Source organism: Zootoca vivipara, chromosome Z1, assembly GCF_965207765.1.
Source record: "Zootoca vivipara chromosome Z1, rZooViv2.hap1.1, whole genome shotgun sequence".
Classification (NCBI taxonomy): Eukaryota; Metazoa; Chordata; class Lepidosauria; order Squamata; family Lacertidae; genus Zootoca; species Zootoca vivipara.
Genome location: NC_142583.1, coordinates 49,164,285 through 49,181,758, shown reverse-complemented (window position 1 = coordinate 49,181,758; position 17,474 = coordinate 49,164,285). Strand labels below are relative to the sequence as shown.

The 17,474-nt window shown below is 42.0% G+C and overlaps 1 protein-coding gene across 2 annotated transcripts in view; it reads right to left on the bottom strand.

Moving 5' to 3' along the window:
* The window catches only part of NDST4 (N-deacetylase and N-sulfotransferase 4), a 124,608-nt gene that overhangs the window by 7,978 nt on the left and 99,156 nt on the right, over window positions 1-17,474 (bottom strand). For both annotated transcript variants that reach the window (XR_015947781.1, XM_088660395.1), the window contains exons 7-11: window positions 11,375-11,557; window positions 6,908-7,004; window positions 4,990-5,113; window positions 2,912-3,086; window positions 1,571-1,741 (exon numbers count right to left, since the gene is read on the bottom strand). Coding sequence is in view for 1 of the 2 variants with exons in the window: in XM_088660395.1 (XP_088516521.1) it covers window positions 1,571-1,741; window positions 2,912-3,086; window positions 4,990-5,113; window positions 6,908-7,004; window positions 11,375-11,557 (750 nt within the window). In the remaining variant the exon portion in view is untranslated. The remainder of the gene's footprint in view (window positions 1-1,570; window positions 1,742-2,911; window positions 3,087-4,989; window positions 5,114-6,907; window positions 7,005-11,374; window positions 11,558-17,474) is intronic.

Below are 17,474 nucleotides of genomic sequence, written 5' to 3'. Positions count from 1 at the left end.
ACTGTGTCAATGCTCCTCCCCTCCCAACATCCTCAATGGTATATACTGAAAAGTGAACACACGAAGAAATGATGTCAGTACACCAACTGGTCCCATCTCCACCTCTGCACATTCAGTAGAAGGTCTGAATTTGGTGCCTACATGTATTGAAGCTGTAGACCTCAATGGATCTATAGGAGTAACATTCAAGGCATGGGGCAGGCTCCTCCAATTTTTTCAACCTGGTACTGGACAGATTTGGATAAAGCTACAGGTATTCCAACATTTAAACTGTTTTTAATTCTGTTTTTCTAACCAGCCCTTGGAATTGCTGCTGCTGCTGCTTGTGGTGGTGGTGGTGGTGATGATGATGATGATGATGATAATAATAATAATAATATAACAACAATAATAGACTCCTATGAATATAGATGACAAATATAACATGCTGCTATGGTTGCAAGAAGCTGCACACAGCTTTTAAAGTTTCCTTGCTGGATATCATTTTTGACAGAGCTTATTTTAAATTATTGAAATTCTGAGTGCACATTATTAATTATGAGTGCCCAACAACTGCACTTTAGCACAGTTGCTAAGTGCTTACGGTTACTAGCCTTGTAACACCAACCGGGCAAGCTGAGAAAGAGGCTCATTTTAGAAGAAAGGAAGCAGACCGAAGGATCTGCAGTCACTCTGATAAAATCAGAGCTGGCATATGTGTTACATTCCTGGCGATGGCTGGCAGGGCTGCAGTCTTACTACAACAAGAGGAGGTTGATCAGACTCCTAGTGGGCCGCTGGTAACAGTGTGTGGGCTGTGTTTGGCTTGAGTTGCAAATTGTGTTCTCATGCTTCATCATGGGCTCAGAGAGGTAGGCACCTCTGGCCCTTTCGAGCCTACTGCTGCTCTGCATGCACACAAACATCACAGACCTCCCTCTTTGGATTTTCCAGTCTTCTTTGGCACAGATAAAAGCCACGTTCAGGCATTTGCTTGAACATATAAACACATGCATGCAATCCCTGCCCCCCAGTGTCCCTGGGCAAGCCAGGTGCTCTTTAGATCTTTCCACGACTAGCATGAAGGTCACCCAGACATGTAGAGTTTGCATTAAGTTTGCACTAAGAGTGTGGAGATTCTAGAGCAGCTGGCATGCCTGGAGAGAATGGAGGATTCTGCTTGAATGCATATCCCTCTCCACATCCCTGGTAGATTATTATTAAAAAGCAGGGCTAGAGGAATTTATTTATTTTTAATAAATTTTAGGCAGCAGCAACATTTCTACTTCAGTTTTAGCAACCTTCTAGAGAACTGGTAAAATATTTCAAAATTCCTCAGCAGAACCCCCAGTTTTTAGATACCAATGGGTTTTTCAGCTCTTTAAAAACTGAACTTGTGTATGAATGTGTATGCTGAAGTGCTTTGTCTTCTAAGATGAGCCACAAGACGAATGCTTGAGGTTTATCAATCCATTATTAAACAAGCTACAATATTGCAATTCATTATTAAGCATGCAACAATATTAAACATGTTACCAGGTTATGATGATCATTCATCACAGAGAAATAATTGGCAGGGAGGGAGAGTTACCTGTGAAGTGGGGAAGTGTGTTAGCCACCTTTCTATGTGGATAGCATACCAGCCAGGGGTCAAACATCTTTTCTGTAGAGCCTTCAGGTCACTGGGTGCCCAGTCATCTGAAGTAATCACTTCATAGAAATTGAATTTTAGGGCAGCTGAGTCCTCATGAGAACGCTGGTGCTAGTTGAAGAAAACTGAATGTTAATTAACCACAAGTCAGGTGGAATGCCTGATATTTCCCAATCTTTTCTCCCCAATCTAGCTACTGTCATTCACCGTAGTGAGTTCTACATCGGGATGCCCCTGAAGACAGTTTGGAAACTACAGTGGATACAAAACGCTGCTGCTCTCCTTTTGACTAGCGTGGGCTGGAGAGAACCTTTTATTTATATTATTATTAAAGGTAAAGCGACCCTTAGGTCCAGTCGTGGCCCATTCTGGGGTTGCAGTGCTCATCTCGCATTATTGGCCGAGGGAGCCGGCGTACAGCTTCCAGCTCATGTGGCCAGCATGACAAAGCTGCTTCTGGTGAACCAGAGCAGCACACAGAGACGCCGTTTACCTTCCCACTGTAGCGGTACCTATTTATCTACTTGCACTTTGACGTGCTTTCGAACTGCTAGGTTGGCAGGAATATGATTATTAGTATTGATTCAATTTATATTCTGCCCTTAATCCAAGTATCACAGGGAGGTTTACAACATAAAAACACAAAATAAAAATGCATAACATAAAAGCAACCCCTCCCCCCAAAAAACACCTCCCCACTAACCATTCTGAAATACCCAGCTCACTGGAACCAAAGGTCACTGATGCAGTGGAACATAGGTGAAAAAGATTCACTTGCCAGTGTGGGTATCTAGCACTGTGTCTAGGTGTTTCACATCTGGTTTGTACTTGACTGTAGTACAGTCGTACCTTGGTTTTTGAACAACTTGGTTTTCACGAACAACTTGGAACTCGAACATCGCATACCCGGAAGTAGGTGTTCTGGTTTGTGAACTTTGCCTCGGAAGCCGAACATCGGGTTCGGCTTCCGATTGGCTGCAGGATGCTCTTGCAACCAATCGGAAGCCATGCTTTGGTTTCTGAACGTTTCAGAAGTTAAATGGACTTCCGGAACGTATTCTGTTCGAAAACCAAGGTACGACTATAGTGCTAGAACTACTTGCTCATGGCTTCTTCTGCCTACCCATCTCTGATAAGGTGAAATGGGGGCAGTGCTAACAGAGAAGGAACCAGGTTCTTTGGTAAGACACAAGGATATGACCCCCATGCTGCCACAAGTAGTGTATATGAACTGGACTTATCATTACTGTTAGATCACTTCTTCAGGTACAAGCTCCATACCTGATACCAGGAATATGCCCGGTCTGATGGATCAATGAGAATGGTGATGATTTTTGCCTTGGGCATCAAGGAGAACGCACGCCTGGGAGCGTCTTCTGAATGGAAGTAGTTGGCACTTTTCTCAAACACGACATCAGTGGTGAGGTTGGAAGGAGTAGGGAAAAAATTCATATACCTGCAAGCAAGTAAAAACCCAATGTCAGCAATGCTGATGGGGATGGGAAAATAAATTAAACCAGTTATTTCCTCTCACTCCAAAGTAAACATTACAACCCTTGGAAGCCTAAGCAGCACAGTCAAAGATATACATTGGGGAAACTAATGAACAAATAGATGGCCCATCGGTTAAAATAATAGCAAAATGATACTTCCACTTTTCCTTCCCTTTCCACATCATTCCCCACACTGAACTTGAATTGTTCATTGCTGCTGATAATAATTTATACATTACATCGAGAACAGGCGATTAAAAACAAATTAAAAGGGACATTAACAGAAAAAAAATGAAAACCTCTTTCCTCAACTGTATTTGTTTATGGGGAATGTAAATATTGATACTGTAAAGTCAGACGAATGCTGCAACTACCGCACAATTGCGCTCATTTCACACGCTAGCAAGGTTATGCTTAAAATTCTACAAGGCAGGCTTAGGCAGTATGTGGACCGAGAACTCCCAGAAGTGCAAGCTGGATTTCGAAAGGGCAGAGGAACCAGAGACCAAATAGCAAACATGCGCTGGATTATGGAGAAAGCTAGAGAGTTCCAGAAAAACGTCTACTTCTGCTTCATTGACTATGCAAAAGCCTTTGACTGTGTCGACCACAGCAAACTATGGCAAGTTCTTAAAGAAATGGGAGTGCCTGATCACCTCATCTGTCTCCTGAGAAATCTCTATGTGGGACAAGAAGCTACAGTTAGAACTGGATATGGAACAACTGATTGGTTCAAAATTGGGAAAGGAGTACGACAAGGTTGTATATTGTCTCCCTGCTTATTTAACTTATATGCAGAATTCATCATGCGAAAGGCTGGACTAGATGAATCCCAAGCCGGAATTAAGATTGCTGGAAGAAATATCAACAACCTCAGATATGCAGATGACACAACCTTGATGGCAGAAAGCGAGGAGGAATTAAAGAACCTTTTAATGAGGGTGAAAGAGGAGAGCGCAAAATATGGTCTGAAGCTCAACATCAAAAAAACCAAGATCATGGCCACTGGTCCCATCACCTCCTGGCAAATAGAAGGGGAAGAAATGGAGGCAGTGAGAGATTTTACTTTCTTGGGCTCCTTGATCACTGCAGATGGTGACAGCAGTCACGAAATTAAAAGACACCTGCTTCTTGGGAGAAAAGCAATGACAAACCTAGACAGCATCTTAAAAAGCAGAGACATCACCTTGCCGACAAAGGTCCGTATAGTTAAAGCTATGGTTTTCCCAGTAGTGATGTATGGAAGTGAGAGTTGGACCATAAAGAAGGCTGATCGCCGAAGAATTGATGCTTTTGAATTATGGTGCTGGAGGAGACTCTTGAGAGTCCCATGGACTGCAAGAAGATCAAACCTATCCATTCTTAAGGAAATCAGCCCTGAGTGCTCCCTGGAAGGACGGATCGTGAAGCTGAGGCTCCAATACTTTGGCCACCTCATGAGAAGAGAAGAATCCTTGGAAAAGACCCTGATGTTGGGAAAGATTGAGGGCACTAGGAGAAGGGGACGACAGAGGACAAGATGGTTGGACAGTGTTCTCGAAGCTACGAACATGAGTTTGACCAAACTGCGGGAGGCAGTGCAAGACAGGAGTGCCTGGCGTGCTATGGTCCATGGGGTCACGAAGAGTCGGACACGACTAAACGACTAAACAACAACACAAAAGTCAGACGAGATGAAAAAAGTGCAACATTTTGGCAAGCATCACATCAGTACAAACTAATTTCTTATTCATTCTCAAAGCACTATGCACCAAAAAATTATCTGGAAGTTATGTAGATGTCACAGATACTTCTATAATTGCTCCTCTGTGGTTTGGCATATGCTAAGAATGGACATTTGTTTTGTTTTGTTTTTCTTCCACTTACCAGTCAATTCCCTTGTGATAGTTGTTGCCATTAAAGAACTGAACCTCTTCAAAGGTTTTGGGACTAGGGAGATTACTAATGATGGAAGGATGCATAAGGAGAAATAAATAAAGCGCTGTTGTTCCTACAGGGGGAAAACACAAAAGGCAGGATTATATGACAGTGTAGGGAAGGGTAAAAGATGTAAAGCATCTCAGTAATGGAAAAGTATGTTAAAATATGTATTTTATATATCAACCCTGGCAAAGGTTTGTTTTAATTGCTTGTTACTTAAATCCTGCTCTCTAATGAGTTAATGAGGCCCCTATTGACTACAGTGGGAAGGATGTATATATGTTTAAAAGTAAAATTTAAAGTAAAATTTATCCTGGATCTGAGAAATCTTTTCAATACGATAATGATCTACTTTATTTCATTTTTAGATATCTTTCTGGTTTGACATGTTCCTGTCCATCTGAAATATTAGGTGGCTCAACCCTTTGTCTAAAACAATGGCTATCAAAGCAAACTCACTTTTAAAAGTTAACTTTCTCTGCTACTTTTCTCTCAAGAGCACATGGTAGGTATCCACAAATCCATTTCTCTTTGCATTCGCACAGTCCTGTGAGGCAGGCCAGGCTGAAAGTACTATCCAGGTACCATACTTTGGGGTTGGAGATGGATCTGAGCCACATTGAAGCTTAGAGATCCCGCCACATTATGTTGTAGTTGTGGCATCTAAAGTATAAAAAAATGAAATGAAATATTGGGCTAAAATAATCATCTCCCAATTCATCAGGGAACAGCAGGAATGACTTTTATGGTGGAGATTATTCCTTCACCTTATCTCCATGGGTATTGCATAGATGGAAGCATAGTCACAAAAATGGAGAAGGCTGTAAGTTCTTAAACTAAAAACGTCTGGAAGAGAAAGAACAACCCAGGAAGTTCGCTGAGGTTGAATAGTGGTTTCTAAATTTATGAATGAAAAATGACTACCAGAGAAAAGCGGGAGACCAAATCATTCACTATTTTAGGATGACATGGTGTGGGTTACTAACTATAGGGTCAGTAACAGGTAGGTAGCCTAGTTGGTCTGACGTAGTCGAAACAAAATAAAAAAAATTCCTTCCAGCAGCACCTTAAAGACCAAACTTAGTTGGTCTTTAAGGTGCTGCTGGAAGGAATTTTTTTTATATGGTCAGTAGTGTGTCTGGGGCCACATGATTACCTGGTATTGGACTAGGTAAAGGTAAAGGGACCCCTGACCATTAGGTCCAGTCGTGACCGACTCTGGGGTTGCACGCTCATCTCGCATTATTGGCCGAGGGAGCCGGCGTATAGCTTCCAGGTCATGTGGCCAGCATGACAAAGCCGCTTCTGGCAAACCAGAGCAGCACATGGAAACGCCGTTTACCTTCCCGCTGTAGTGGTTCCTATTTATCTACTTGCATTTTGACATGCTTTCGAACTGCTAGGTGGGCAGGAGCTGGGACCAAGCAACGGGAGCTCACCCCGTCACAGGGATTCGAACCGCCAACCTTCTGATCAGCAAGCCCTAGGCTCAGTGGTTTAACCACAGCGCCACCTGGGTCCCTCCGGTATTGGACTACTTTACTGCAAAAGAGGACCAGTGATCAGGTAGTAGGACTGTGAGCCCAAGTCTAGCATACAGTACAGTAATGCAATGTCCATTTGAATCTTTGGTAAAGATTCAGTGTTCAGCAGGAGAATTCTAATCCAGCAATCAATACCTTTCCATGGCTCAACACTTGGTCAAGCATTGAAAATGTTAGGGTCCACAGGAAAGCTCTCTGAGTGCGGTTAATGGCTTTTATCAAGGTCAGCGGCTCTCCAAATCACCACATCCTGGACAAAATCTCAAATCTTGCTTTACTTTCGAATCTTGTTTAATGATACCACTGCAGCATTCAATTACCTGTTTTCTGAGGTCCGATCACAAGAAATTTTGGTAGGTGGTCACACGTTTTATCCCTGGACCAGATATCCCGATGTCGTCTGTCATCACATGGATTCTGATTGAAAGAAAGGAGTGGGTTAATTCCTGGAAGAACTTCAAATATTCTGACATTCTGCCCGACTGAAATGTCCTATGTAGTGAATGCTCCTCGCTTCCTGCGATGGAATACATGAAGAATCCTGCCACTCCATGATTGAACACAGATCTGATCTTGAAGCCCAGGTGAGAAAGAATGTATCCAAATTACTGTTGATGAGAACGCTGAAATTAATTTTATATGCTGTAACAAAACTGTCACTTGAATATAGTGCCCAAAGCTAGCCTATATTTTAAATTATTTATTCTGACAAATTATTTGTTAGTTTTTTTCTCTTTGTGGTTGTTTTCTTTTAACAACAAAATGCTATTTTCCCCCTGCCGTTTGTGGGTGTGTATATTCTTCTCATTAATAAGCTTTCCAAAATAAGATGCAGAATAAAATTTCACACTTGAAGAGAAACCCACACTTAAAATACGTGGTTTGATGTGTGCAATTATCGTGTGAAAACACCACCCTGTAGTTTGCCTGACAAACCACAGTTGAACAACTCAGTTTAAATTGGAGCACTCGGCATTAATTTCTGGTCTATAAGTTCAAATCCCGATTTGTATTGCATTTGTCTAGCTCCAGTGAATTCACTGACCTTCTCAGAACAATGCGGCATAAAAGAACTGCCTTGTGGCAACAGACTATCTAGCACAATGCCTTCACACCAATGTGCCGATGAGACCTTTCTGTGATTTCTTTTCTGCACATCTACACCAGCGTTAGTTTCTGCTGTACATGGTCAGCGTGCATAGGCTGGGGAACATAACCATTGCATATCACCCTACTAAACAGTCAGCATAGCTGCCAAGTTTTCCCTTTTCTCGCGAGGAAGCCTATTCAGCATAAGGGAAAATCCCTTAAAAAAAGGGATAACTTGGCAGCTATGACAGTCAGCTGGAGGTTCCCCAGATGTAAATAGGGCGATTTGCATCTTACCTCACAAGGCTCTTAGGAATATGTGCCTCGCAAGGTAATGTTTGCACTTTATGTGCTACATCAATGTTTAATAATGGATGTTGCCAGTTCTGATATTTGATTATCCAAAATTTACAGTTTGCTTGGTTTTATTTCTTCTTTTAAAAGAAGCAAATCAATGGAATTGTTACTTAAAGCTAAATTTATCCACTTCAAACTCAGGTGGCAATTAAGTTTCCAAGATAAAGTGTTTTGGCAACATTGAACATTCTCAGGGCGACATAAAAAAAAACGAAAGATCGCAGATCGAGGTTATTTAGCCATTTATCCTTCTACCATGCGTTAATGAGAAATAAAATGTGAGAAGAAAGTGAAAGGAGGCTCTTCAAAAGAATTATCATGCTGGAATTGCCTTTGTAGGGGATCCTGGTGTGCTAAATACAGTGGGCTAGATATTCAGATGGTATTGATTATACAGCTTTATTGCAGTCCACAGGCATCGTGGCTTAAAGCAAATGGGTAATCCTTTCTTTCAGCAATGAAAATTGTAGTGAAATTTGTCTTTCAAGGTTATAAGGAGCTGTTTCTCAGCCTGGCCCCACTAAGATCCTTTTATTAAAGTTCCCAGGAACAAAAGTTACGATGGTACACATGAAGCACCCTTTTACTGGGACTGTCATTTGCTGTAATTGTTTTTAGGACTGAATATTAAATTGTTGTAACCTATCCTGGGACTTGCTAATGAAGGGCAGGTATCAAATGTATAAAAATTACTATAATAATATACACATATGTGGTCAACGTGTATGACACCTACCAACTTGCTGACTTCAGTTCTCGATGTACATCTGCTGCAGTTTATTGAATGATATGGCAGACACGAATTTTGCTTTCACATTTTTTTTTGAAGCCACCCGATGTAGATAACAATATAATAAAATAGGTGCATCTGCAACCCTTTCAGGTCACCTAGTCCGCCACTTTTTCAAAGTGTTGCATCACACAATTTACATGTTTTTAATTAAATTGTAGTCACCCTGAGCTTGGGAAGAGTGATTTGGAATATATGAGGCAAATAAGTGATAAAAGAAGGCAGAGTACGGCATCTTTCAGAAAAGTCCAGAGGACATTAGTGTGTTTGAAAATGCACAATGAAGAGTCATGGGGTGGATCTAAAAAGCCATGAAAAAGAGACCAAATTATAAGTTACTTATACTGTAAAAGTATGTAATATCCATTGCACGAAGAAGCAAGAGACATTTGATAGTATAATTACCGTGTTTCTCCAAAAATAAGACACTGTCTTATATTTATTTTTCCTCAAAAAACCCCCACTATGGCTTATTTTCAGGGGGTGTCTTATTTTTTTTCCTCCTCCTCCTCCTGCCGCAGCCGGCATTGCTGCTGCGCCTATCACTGTGTCTTATTTTTGGGGTATGGCTTATATTCCTTGAATGCTTAAAAATCCTGCTATGGCTTATTTTATGGGTATGTCTTAAAATATGAGAAACAGGGTAGTAGGCCTGAGACAAAAATATTTATTGTATTCATTTTCAGCACTTTCTGAAAGACATTCCCTCTTACAATGAAGTTGAAAAGTACTGTTTTTAAAGAAATGCTTCTGAAATTGTTCGCCTGATTATTTAGATTTCCTTTCTTGCTGTCTTTGTCAACTGACTTAATTTGCCTTCAGTAGCCAAATTGATTGGCTGTGTCAACCCAACCAGCTACATGATCCCCCAATTGCTAGGATCACCACATCTAATAATCTAACAAACCTAGCCCTTACTCTCAATGTACTTTGCCTTCATTGAGATCATCAAGTATTGGCTATATAGAAATGTGATGTCATGTTCTTCACTATGTAATATTGGCTGGGATAGCTCATGCGGCTAATCCAGGAAGAAGAAGAAGAAGAAGAAGAAGAAGAAGAAGGAGAAGAAGGAAGAAGAAGAAGAAGAAGAAGAAGAAGAAGAAGAAGAAGAAGAAGAAGAAGGAAGAAGAAGAAGAAGGAAGAAGAAGAAGAAGAAGAAGAAGAAGAAGAAGAAGAAGAAGAAGAAGAAGAAGAAGAAGAAGAAGAAAGTAGAAGAAGGGGAGAATGGGACCAATATAGCAGCAGACACAGGAATCCATGGCAGGGAACAAGTTTGAAAGAGAGCAAGAATTTAATTAAAATTGAAGGATTTGGGGGAAATATTTACATTACTACTTATCCCTAAATTGATTTTTTTGGTGGAAAAATTGAAATGTGAAAATATTTAGTCCCGTTTTAATAACTGCAGCTTTCTTTAGACAAGGAATAATGCAATGGTAGATATTTGAGAATTTGGGAAAACTTTCATCTGCCCAAGTGTCCTACTCTCTTCCAAACTACACAAGGACCTAGGTTGTAAAATCATACCTCTTCTTGCAAACGCTTCATGTTGCGTTTTTTCGGGTTAAGAACGCGGCAAACCTGGAAGTGTTTACTTCTGGGTTTCACCCGAGCACACATGCAGAAGCATTCTGCATGGTTCGCACATGCGCAGAAGCGCTCTATTGCTCTTTGCACATGCGCAGAAGTGCCGCTCTGGTTACAAACCTTTTGGGGTGCGAATGGCACCCCGGAACGGATTGTGTCCGCAACCAGAGGTACCACTGTACTTATGCCATATATATAAAGCGCAAAGAATCTTGGAAACTGTAGTTTTACCCCTCACGGACCTACAATTCCTAGAAGTGTTAACAAACAACAGTTCCAAGGATTATTTGGGGGAAAGTAATCTGTTTTAAATGTGCTTTAAATATATGGCATCTATGCAGCCTAAGCAAGGCAAGAGTTGGCACATTTTGACCAGGGGTGCATTTTTCCTATGGCACAAGAGGCTATAGACCCCCCTCCTGAGTTAGGTACTCATGTACATTTTCTTCAAAACAGTCAAATAAATGAATCCCAAATGCTACCATTCCTCCAGGTTGCTTGCAGTAATTGGAGTTGCAAGGATTCCATGTCATAACATTGCTTGTCTGCTTGCTCTGTCTGTAGTGATCTAGCTGGCTGTTCATCAAAACAAGTTAATGCAATGCATCAAGCAAATAAAAGGGAAGGCATGATATGAAGAGTACACAAACACTCCTTGTCTCTTATAAACAACAGTCAGTGTAATAGCTGTTATTTTACAGCCTAGCTCTAGGCAGGTGCTAATGAAGGTAATGTGACAGGCAGTACCTTATCTTCTAGCTAATATATTCCTGGGCCAAACTGCTGACTTTGAAAGGGGAATTAAATGAACTAGAAAGGCCATTTAAAAACAGATTAAAATGTCTTAATTAGTAGACATTGCATTTATAGTTCTCCCCACTCCCCCCGCAGCAGTCTTCCCTAAAACAATATTGTGAATGAATGCTGGGCTCCTGCTGTTTAGTCAGCTGGGTCTTCTTACCTGCCAGAGTGGGTCTTTCTGCTCAGGGAAGAGCTCGAAATACTTGTGAGCCAGCTGAATGGGACGCAGGGTCTGCAGCTTCAGGTTTGTCCAGCTCTGAACAAAGCTGGCCAGATTGACGAACGTGTACAAACCCAAACGGTCATTCCCGTAGTTAGACAAATGAGTCATGAAGATACTAATCTGAAAGGTGAACAGACGAAAGATTTGTTTGTTGTAGTAGCAGGTGTTCTAACATCCATTCCCTTCTGTTGCTCTGCAAGGATGCTTTTCAGCAAATGTATATTCTGCATGAACTGTTGTTGTTGTTGTTGTTGTTGTTGTTGTTGTTGTTGTTGTTGTTTTAAAGGAAGCACAATAGCAGTTTTTACAGCATCTCTGTGTATAGCAGAGTATGTCTTGGGTTTCACAATAGTTTTTCACCCTCTTTTGCTGTTGCATCACAAGATTTAGTACAGGGGTCCCCAGACTTACCGGGCTTCGGGCCGGTGCGCGCCGTGCTGACCGCGCGCGCAGCGGGCCGGAGGGCGGGGGAGTGCACGCCCGTGCGCATGCGCACACGCACACGGTCGGAAAAAAATCGCCGAAAATTGCTTGTGCACATGCGTATGGGCCTCCCCCGACCCGGAAGTGCACCGGAAATGACCTCTTCTGGGTCGGGAGAGGCCCATACGCATGCGCACAAAGGATTTTCGGCGATTTTTTCCCGATTCTGAAGATCGCCGCCGCGCCGCGCGCTGTAAGAGCGGGCAGCGGGCGGCGGGGGGCGGCGCGGGCCGGATTGGGAGGCCAATTGGGCCGCATCCGGCCTGGGGGCCGTAGTCTGGGGACCCCTGGTTTAGTAGTTTTCAGAGGCTATCACAGCTTCGACTCTTAAATCCACAGATAATGGGATGGGTAATCACAGTAGTAGCAGCATCTGCACCAGATATAATGCACTTCCCTTTTTTCAAGGTGCAATGGATGTTGGTAGGTACTAGAGACTCATATAATTTGCTTACAGTCTTGAAAAGAACAATATAGCTACAATCATTCCCTTTTCCCATGTGGATTTGCTCCAACAATGCTGTGTTGTAATTGTTGTAACCCGCCCTAGGATCTTAGGGTGAAAGGCAGATAATAAATTGTATTAACAACAACAATAGCTCCACAATGGGATGAATGCTTCCTTTTATATTCAGGGCTTAGGTAAAGGTAAAGGGACCCCTGACCATTTGGTCCAGTCGTGACTGACTCTGGGGCTGCAGCGCTCATCTCGCGTTATTGGCCGAGGGAACCGGAGTACAACTTCCAGGTCATGTGGCCAGTATGATAAAGCCGCTTCTGGTGAACCAAAGTAGCACATGGAAATGCCATTTACCTTCCCACTGTAGTGGTATCTATTTATCTACTTGCACTTTGATGTGCTTTCAAACTGCTAGGTTGGCAGGAGCTGGGACCGAGCAACAGGAGCTCACCCCGTTGTGGGGATTCGAACTGCCGACCTTCTGATCGGCAAACCCTAGGCTCTGACTTTTAACTCACAGTGCCACCCGCATCCCTTCAGGGCTTAGGCCAGTGTAAAAAAGTACTGCTTTAACCATAAGGGAGATTGCAATCCTGCTGTGACCAAAAGCATTTTAGTTTTTTACGACAATATGGCAGAGTGAAGGCATGAAGCATTTCTCTTAATTTGTCTCGATGTCTTCTTATCGACTATGTTGCATTGTTATCAAGGTCTATAAACAGGTGGGGAGAGACACTGAAAATAGTCACTTGGGAATTTTATGTGCATGATGTGGTTGGATCTCATGGAGATTCTGGCTGGGGAAAATTTAAAGTTTAAAGACAGAAATCTTGATAACAATCAGATGGACCCATGTCTGTTGCTTTCATATTCATTCATTCATTCACCCACCCACCCACACCCCATGATTGCTAATCATGTTGCTAATGTTGCATGTAGCTGAGCCGATAGATTCTTCATTTGTTTACAATTTCACAATCCTATTTAGCTGGTTTTCCAGCTTCGTATGCCTCATAGATGATAGTAAGTGGCACTGATGTGTTGGACATTTGATCTGAAGAAAATATTTTTTTCTCTTCAGCTTATCTTTTATACAAACTTATTTCATTTCCTCTTTTGTGTGATTATGGCTTTTTGGATAGTGACACCACTTTCAAATAGAAACAGCATGAAGGACAATTCATACAGAAATATAAAATTAAATTTCATGAATGCAAAGTCAGTGCTTTATCAATAGAGGCTTTTTATCTATAGCTTTCTGTGAATTCAGTCTAGCTTTGTTATTCACAAACTTGTATACACTGGATTAACTAAAATTGAGATGTACATGGAAAATGAGTTAATTATACAGTTATCAAGAGATAAGAAAAGCAGTAAGCAATTATCATACTTTGCGATTGTTTCCAGTGGATTCACTCCCGGGTTAACAAGAAATATGCATTTTGTCGGAGGCAATGTAAATTAACTAATGCCACCACTGCAATTAGGGACAGACATGCTAAACAGTATGTTTTGTAGTCATTATGGTACGCCTTTGACAGCATTATGAGGAAAGAAAACCGTGGCGGAAGAATTTTCCCCCTTTAGCATCTAAGAAATATAGTGATCTCTCAGTAATATATTCCCTGGAGTGGCATTTTGCTGTAGTCTGCTAATGGCATCTCAATGTGGAAAACAAAAGAACAGGCAGGATTCTACATTTACTGGGCATTTGTAATCAATGACAAATTTCTCTTTGTCTTGGGGCCATTGTGGACATCACAGCCAACTTCCCAATGCAAATAACTGCTCACTAATGGAGCAGCCGACTTAGGGCAGGGTTGAAGAGGATGGCGGCAGGGACGGCTAGTGTGGAGAGTTCAGAAATGGCAGAATCCCATCTGAGGATGGCTATCACAATGTCTCTTTTCTTCAGATTAAATACACCCAGGTCCTTCAACTGGACTTCATAGGATTTGGTCTCTAGGTCCTTCTCACCAGCTTTATCACTCTTTTCTGCACACATTCCAAGCTGTTGCTATACTTTTATGGTTCCCAGGACTAAACATACTCCAGATAAAGTCTGACAGCAAAATAGAGTGGCACCATTAACTAACTAATAGAGTGGCTGGACATTATACTTTCGTTGATACTATCTCCAACTCTCAGCCCAACCTGCTTTACAAGATTGTTGTGACAATAGGATGGGGTGGGGGGAGGGGGGAGGAACCATGCACATCATCTTAAACTCCTGGAGTAGTAGTGGGATATGTAATGAATAAAAACATGATAGGAAAGGGAGTGCAGGGTCTGTTGACATCCAGGCAAGCCACCATAAGGTGGCTTGAAGTTCAGAAAGGCTTCTACCTAGGAGGAATGACTCTTAGTTTCTGAACTCACTCTTGCCTTCACTGTTGTCACCATATGTGCACACTAATTTATATTTATGGGCATAGCTAGGCGTTATGTAAGAATATCCCAGGAAGATCAGAACAGGACTCCAGCAACAGCCGGCCAGATGTTTACAAATACTGTAGCCTTTATGCAACAGGCCTCTCACTATCTAGAATAGACGTGTCCTGCTTCTAAAAATGGGGGTTTCATTTAGTTATCATGACTCATAGACCCATCCTGCATGGATTCATGTAATCCCACAAGTTAATTCCTGCAATCTATAAAGATTCATGCACTTACTTGTGCATAATGGAGCAAATGACTACGCAGTCAGAAGTAAGCACTACTTAGTCCTAGGAAACAATGCATAGGATTGCCAACATGCTATACACAATGGCTTTTTGATGTGTGTGTGTGTGTGTGTGTGTGTGTGTGTGTGTACATATATCACACACACACACACACACACACACACACAGAGAGAGAGAGAGAGAGAGAGAGAGAGAGAGAGAGAGAGAGAGAGAGAACACACTAGAACTGTCTGCATTTCTGGACATTCCTAGTGGACATGGTTGTGGGGCAATCATAATGAGCTTCTGTACTTCCAAGTTTACCACTACACCACTGGACTAGCAGTGCCATGTAACTCAGAAATGAATAGTTCTGCTGTGAGTGTTTTTCAGGCATGGAGCTGAAGGGAAAGCCTTGAAACCCTGCTGAGACCTAGCGATCTGCATTCACACCCTCCTCTTCCGCTTTCTAGAAGAACCGCAAGATAAGAAGCCATTTGCTTTTCCATTTTCACCCCTGCAGCTTCTGCCAATGTGCCACTTCTTTAACTGTGGGTTCACAGTGTTTAAAAACATGTCCATTAGTTTGCTAAAATATTTATAAAGCTTTTAGTACATCCATAAGGTGAAGATGGATGGAACTTAGGAGGAAGTGTCCCTCATGACCCATCCATAGCTGTGTTAGCGCTGTATCCACTTTATTTCACAGAAGGTCATTCAGGCTGTTTTTGTCTTACTCCGAGCCTCCTATCAGCAAAATGTGGTGAGCTCACTGTATATTTTCTGCATCGGCTGAGTGAGGCACAGGCAGCTGGTGCAAAATCGCTGGATGCAATTGGAGAAGAATGCTGGACTATGCAATCAACTTTAGATTATTTTGGTGGCCCTCAGCAACATTTGACGCCTCCCTCCCTCCCCCAGCCCTCACCTTGCCAAAGCAGGTACGCAAGGTGCTGGCCTTTGGGAAGGAGGGTTCTGACTGGGTCCTAGAGCCCTCCCACCTCCTTCCTAAATCCTAGTTAGTGCTTTCCCAGCTTTGGGAAGGAGGTGAGAGGTCTGGTGGTGGTGGTACAAATTCTGGCCTCACTTCCCCCTCCTCCCCAACAAAGCAGTGAGTGGCCCCTGGGTTCCATGTCAAAGTACTATTGTGGCCCATTTGGTATGAAAAGTTGGAGCACCCTGACTTAGAAACTAGTGAGTTCTTTGGTGTTTATAGCACTGCACTTGAAGCTCACCTGTACATTTAATGTGCTATTTAGCACCGTTAAGTTGCTAGTTGTCATTTAGAAAAAAATAAACTGAGGAAATACCATTTGCCATTTGGGTTGCTTTTTTTAAAAAAAAAATCATTTAGCTGACATAATGCAACAAAAATTACATCCTACATCTGGCTATTTACTAGCTTCCCGGAGTCTCATTCATAATATTTGGTTAGTGACTTATTAAAAAATAGGAACTGTTTTGACTTAAGACAGATGAGCTTGTAAAGACCAATCTTCCCGAATAAAAAGCCTGGACAGTGACTTCATTAAGGCATCTCTAAGAGGGCAGCTGTTCAAACAAAGAACAGAAGGCTCTTGCTGTATTTCAACCAGCAATCGCTTGACAAACCATTTTTCTTTCCCTTCTAGCACAGACCTGATTCATTAAAAAGGCAATACATGCTAAATGCAGTGCTATTAATTCTAGGTGAAATGCATTCAGACAGCACTTGGCTGCATTCTGAGGGCTCTCTCAGCCATTATGCTGATCCTAAAGCAGTGCTCATTTAGCAGGAAACTTCACATGGCAAGATCTAAGGACCAGTTGATTCCAGAACTTAATTTCTGAAATAAGTGGTGCAGTGACTTGAGGCTATAGCATAGCTTAATGAGTTAGAGACTAACAGGATAGGCATTGGAACCTAGTTTGAACCCTGCTTCTTCCAGCGCAGCAATGTTATTGGGATGGATGAAGTATTTGTTTTTGGGTGGGTGGGGGGTACTGGAAAGCTTAACATCTGAGCACCCTTCGTTCAAATAACTTTAGGTTATTTTTAAGAGACCTTGCAAGTCTTAGGCTGCTACCCTAACCTCACTTACTAGTGATTAAGCACTATTTAATTCAGTAGGACTTACTTCTGAATAGATATGCTATGGATTGCAGGGATAATTTCTCTTTTCTCCTAGAGGCTGGGGCAGGGTTTACTTTTGGAAAGCTCTGAACACTAAGAAGTGCTCTACAAATGTCAAGTCTGATGGTGGAGTGTCTCATCTTAAGGCTTGGTTACATCTCATTGTCACACTTAAAATGTGACCAAGAATAAGAATCCAAGCTGGAACTACATTGAGGATGTGTAAGACTACATGGATAGTGTTGACTTATGATCTAAGTTCTGTCACATGTTCACAGGGTCACCTTGGTATTCAGTAGGTCCTACTGAGAAACAAGA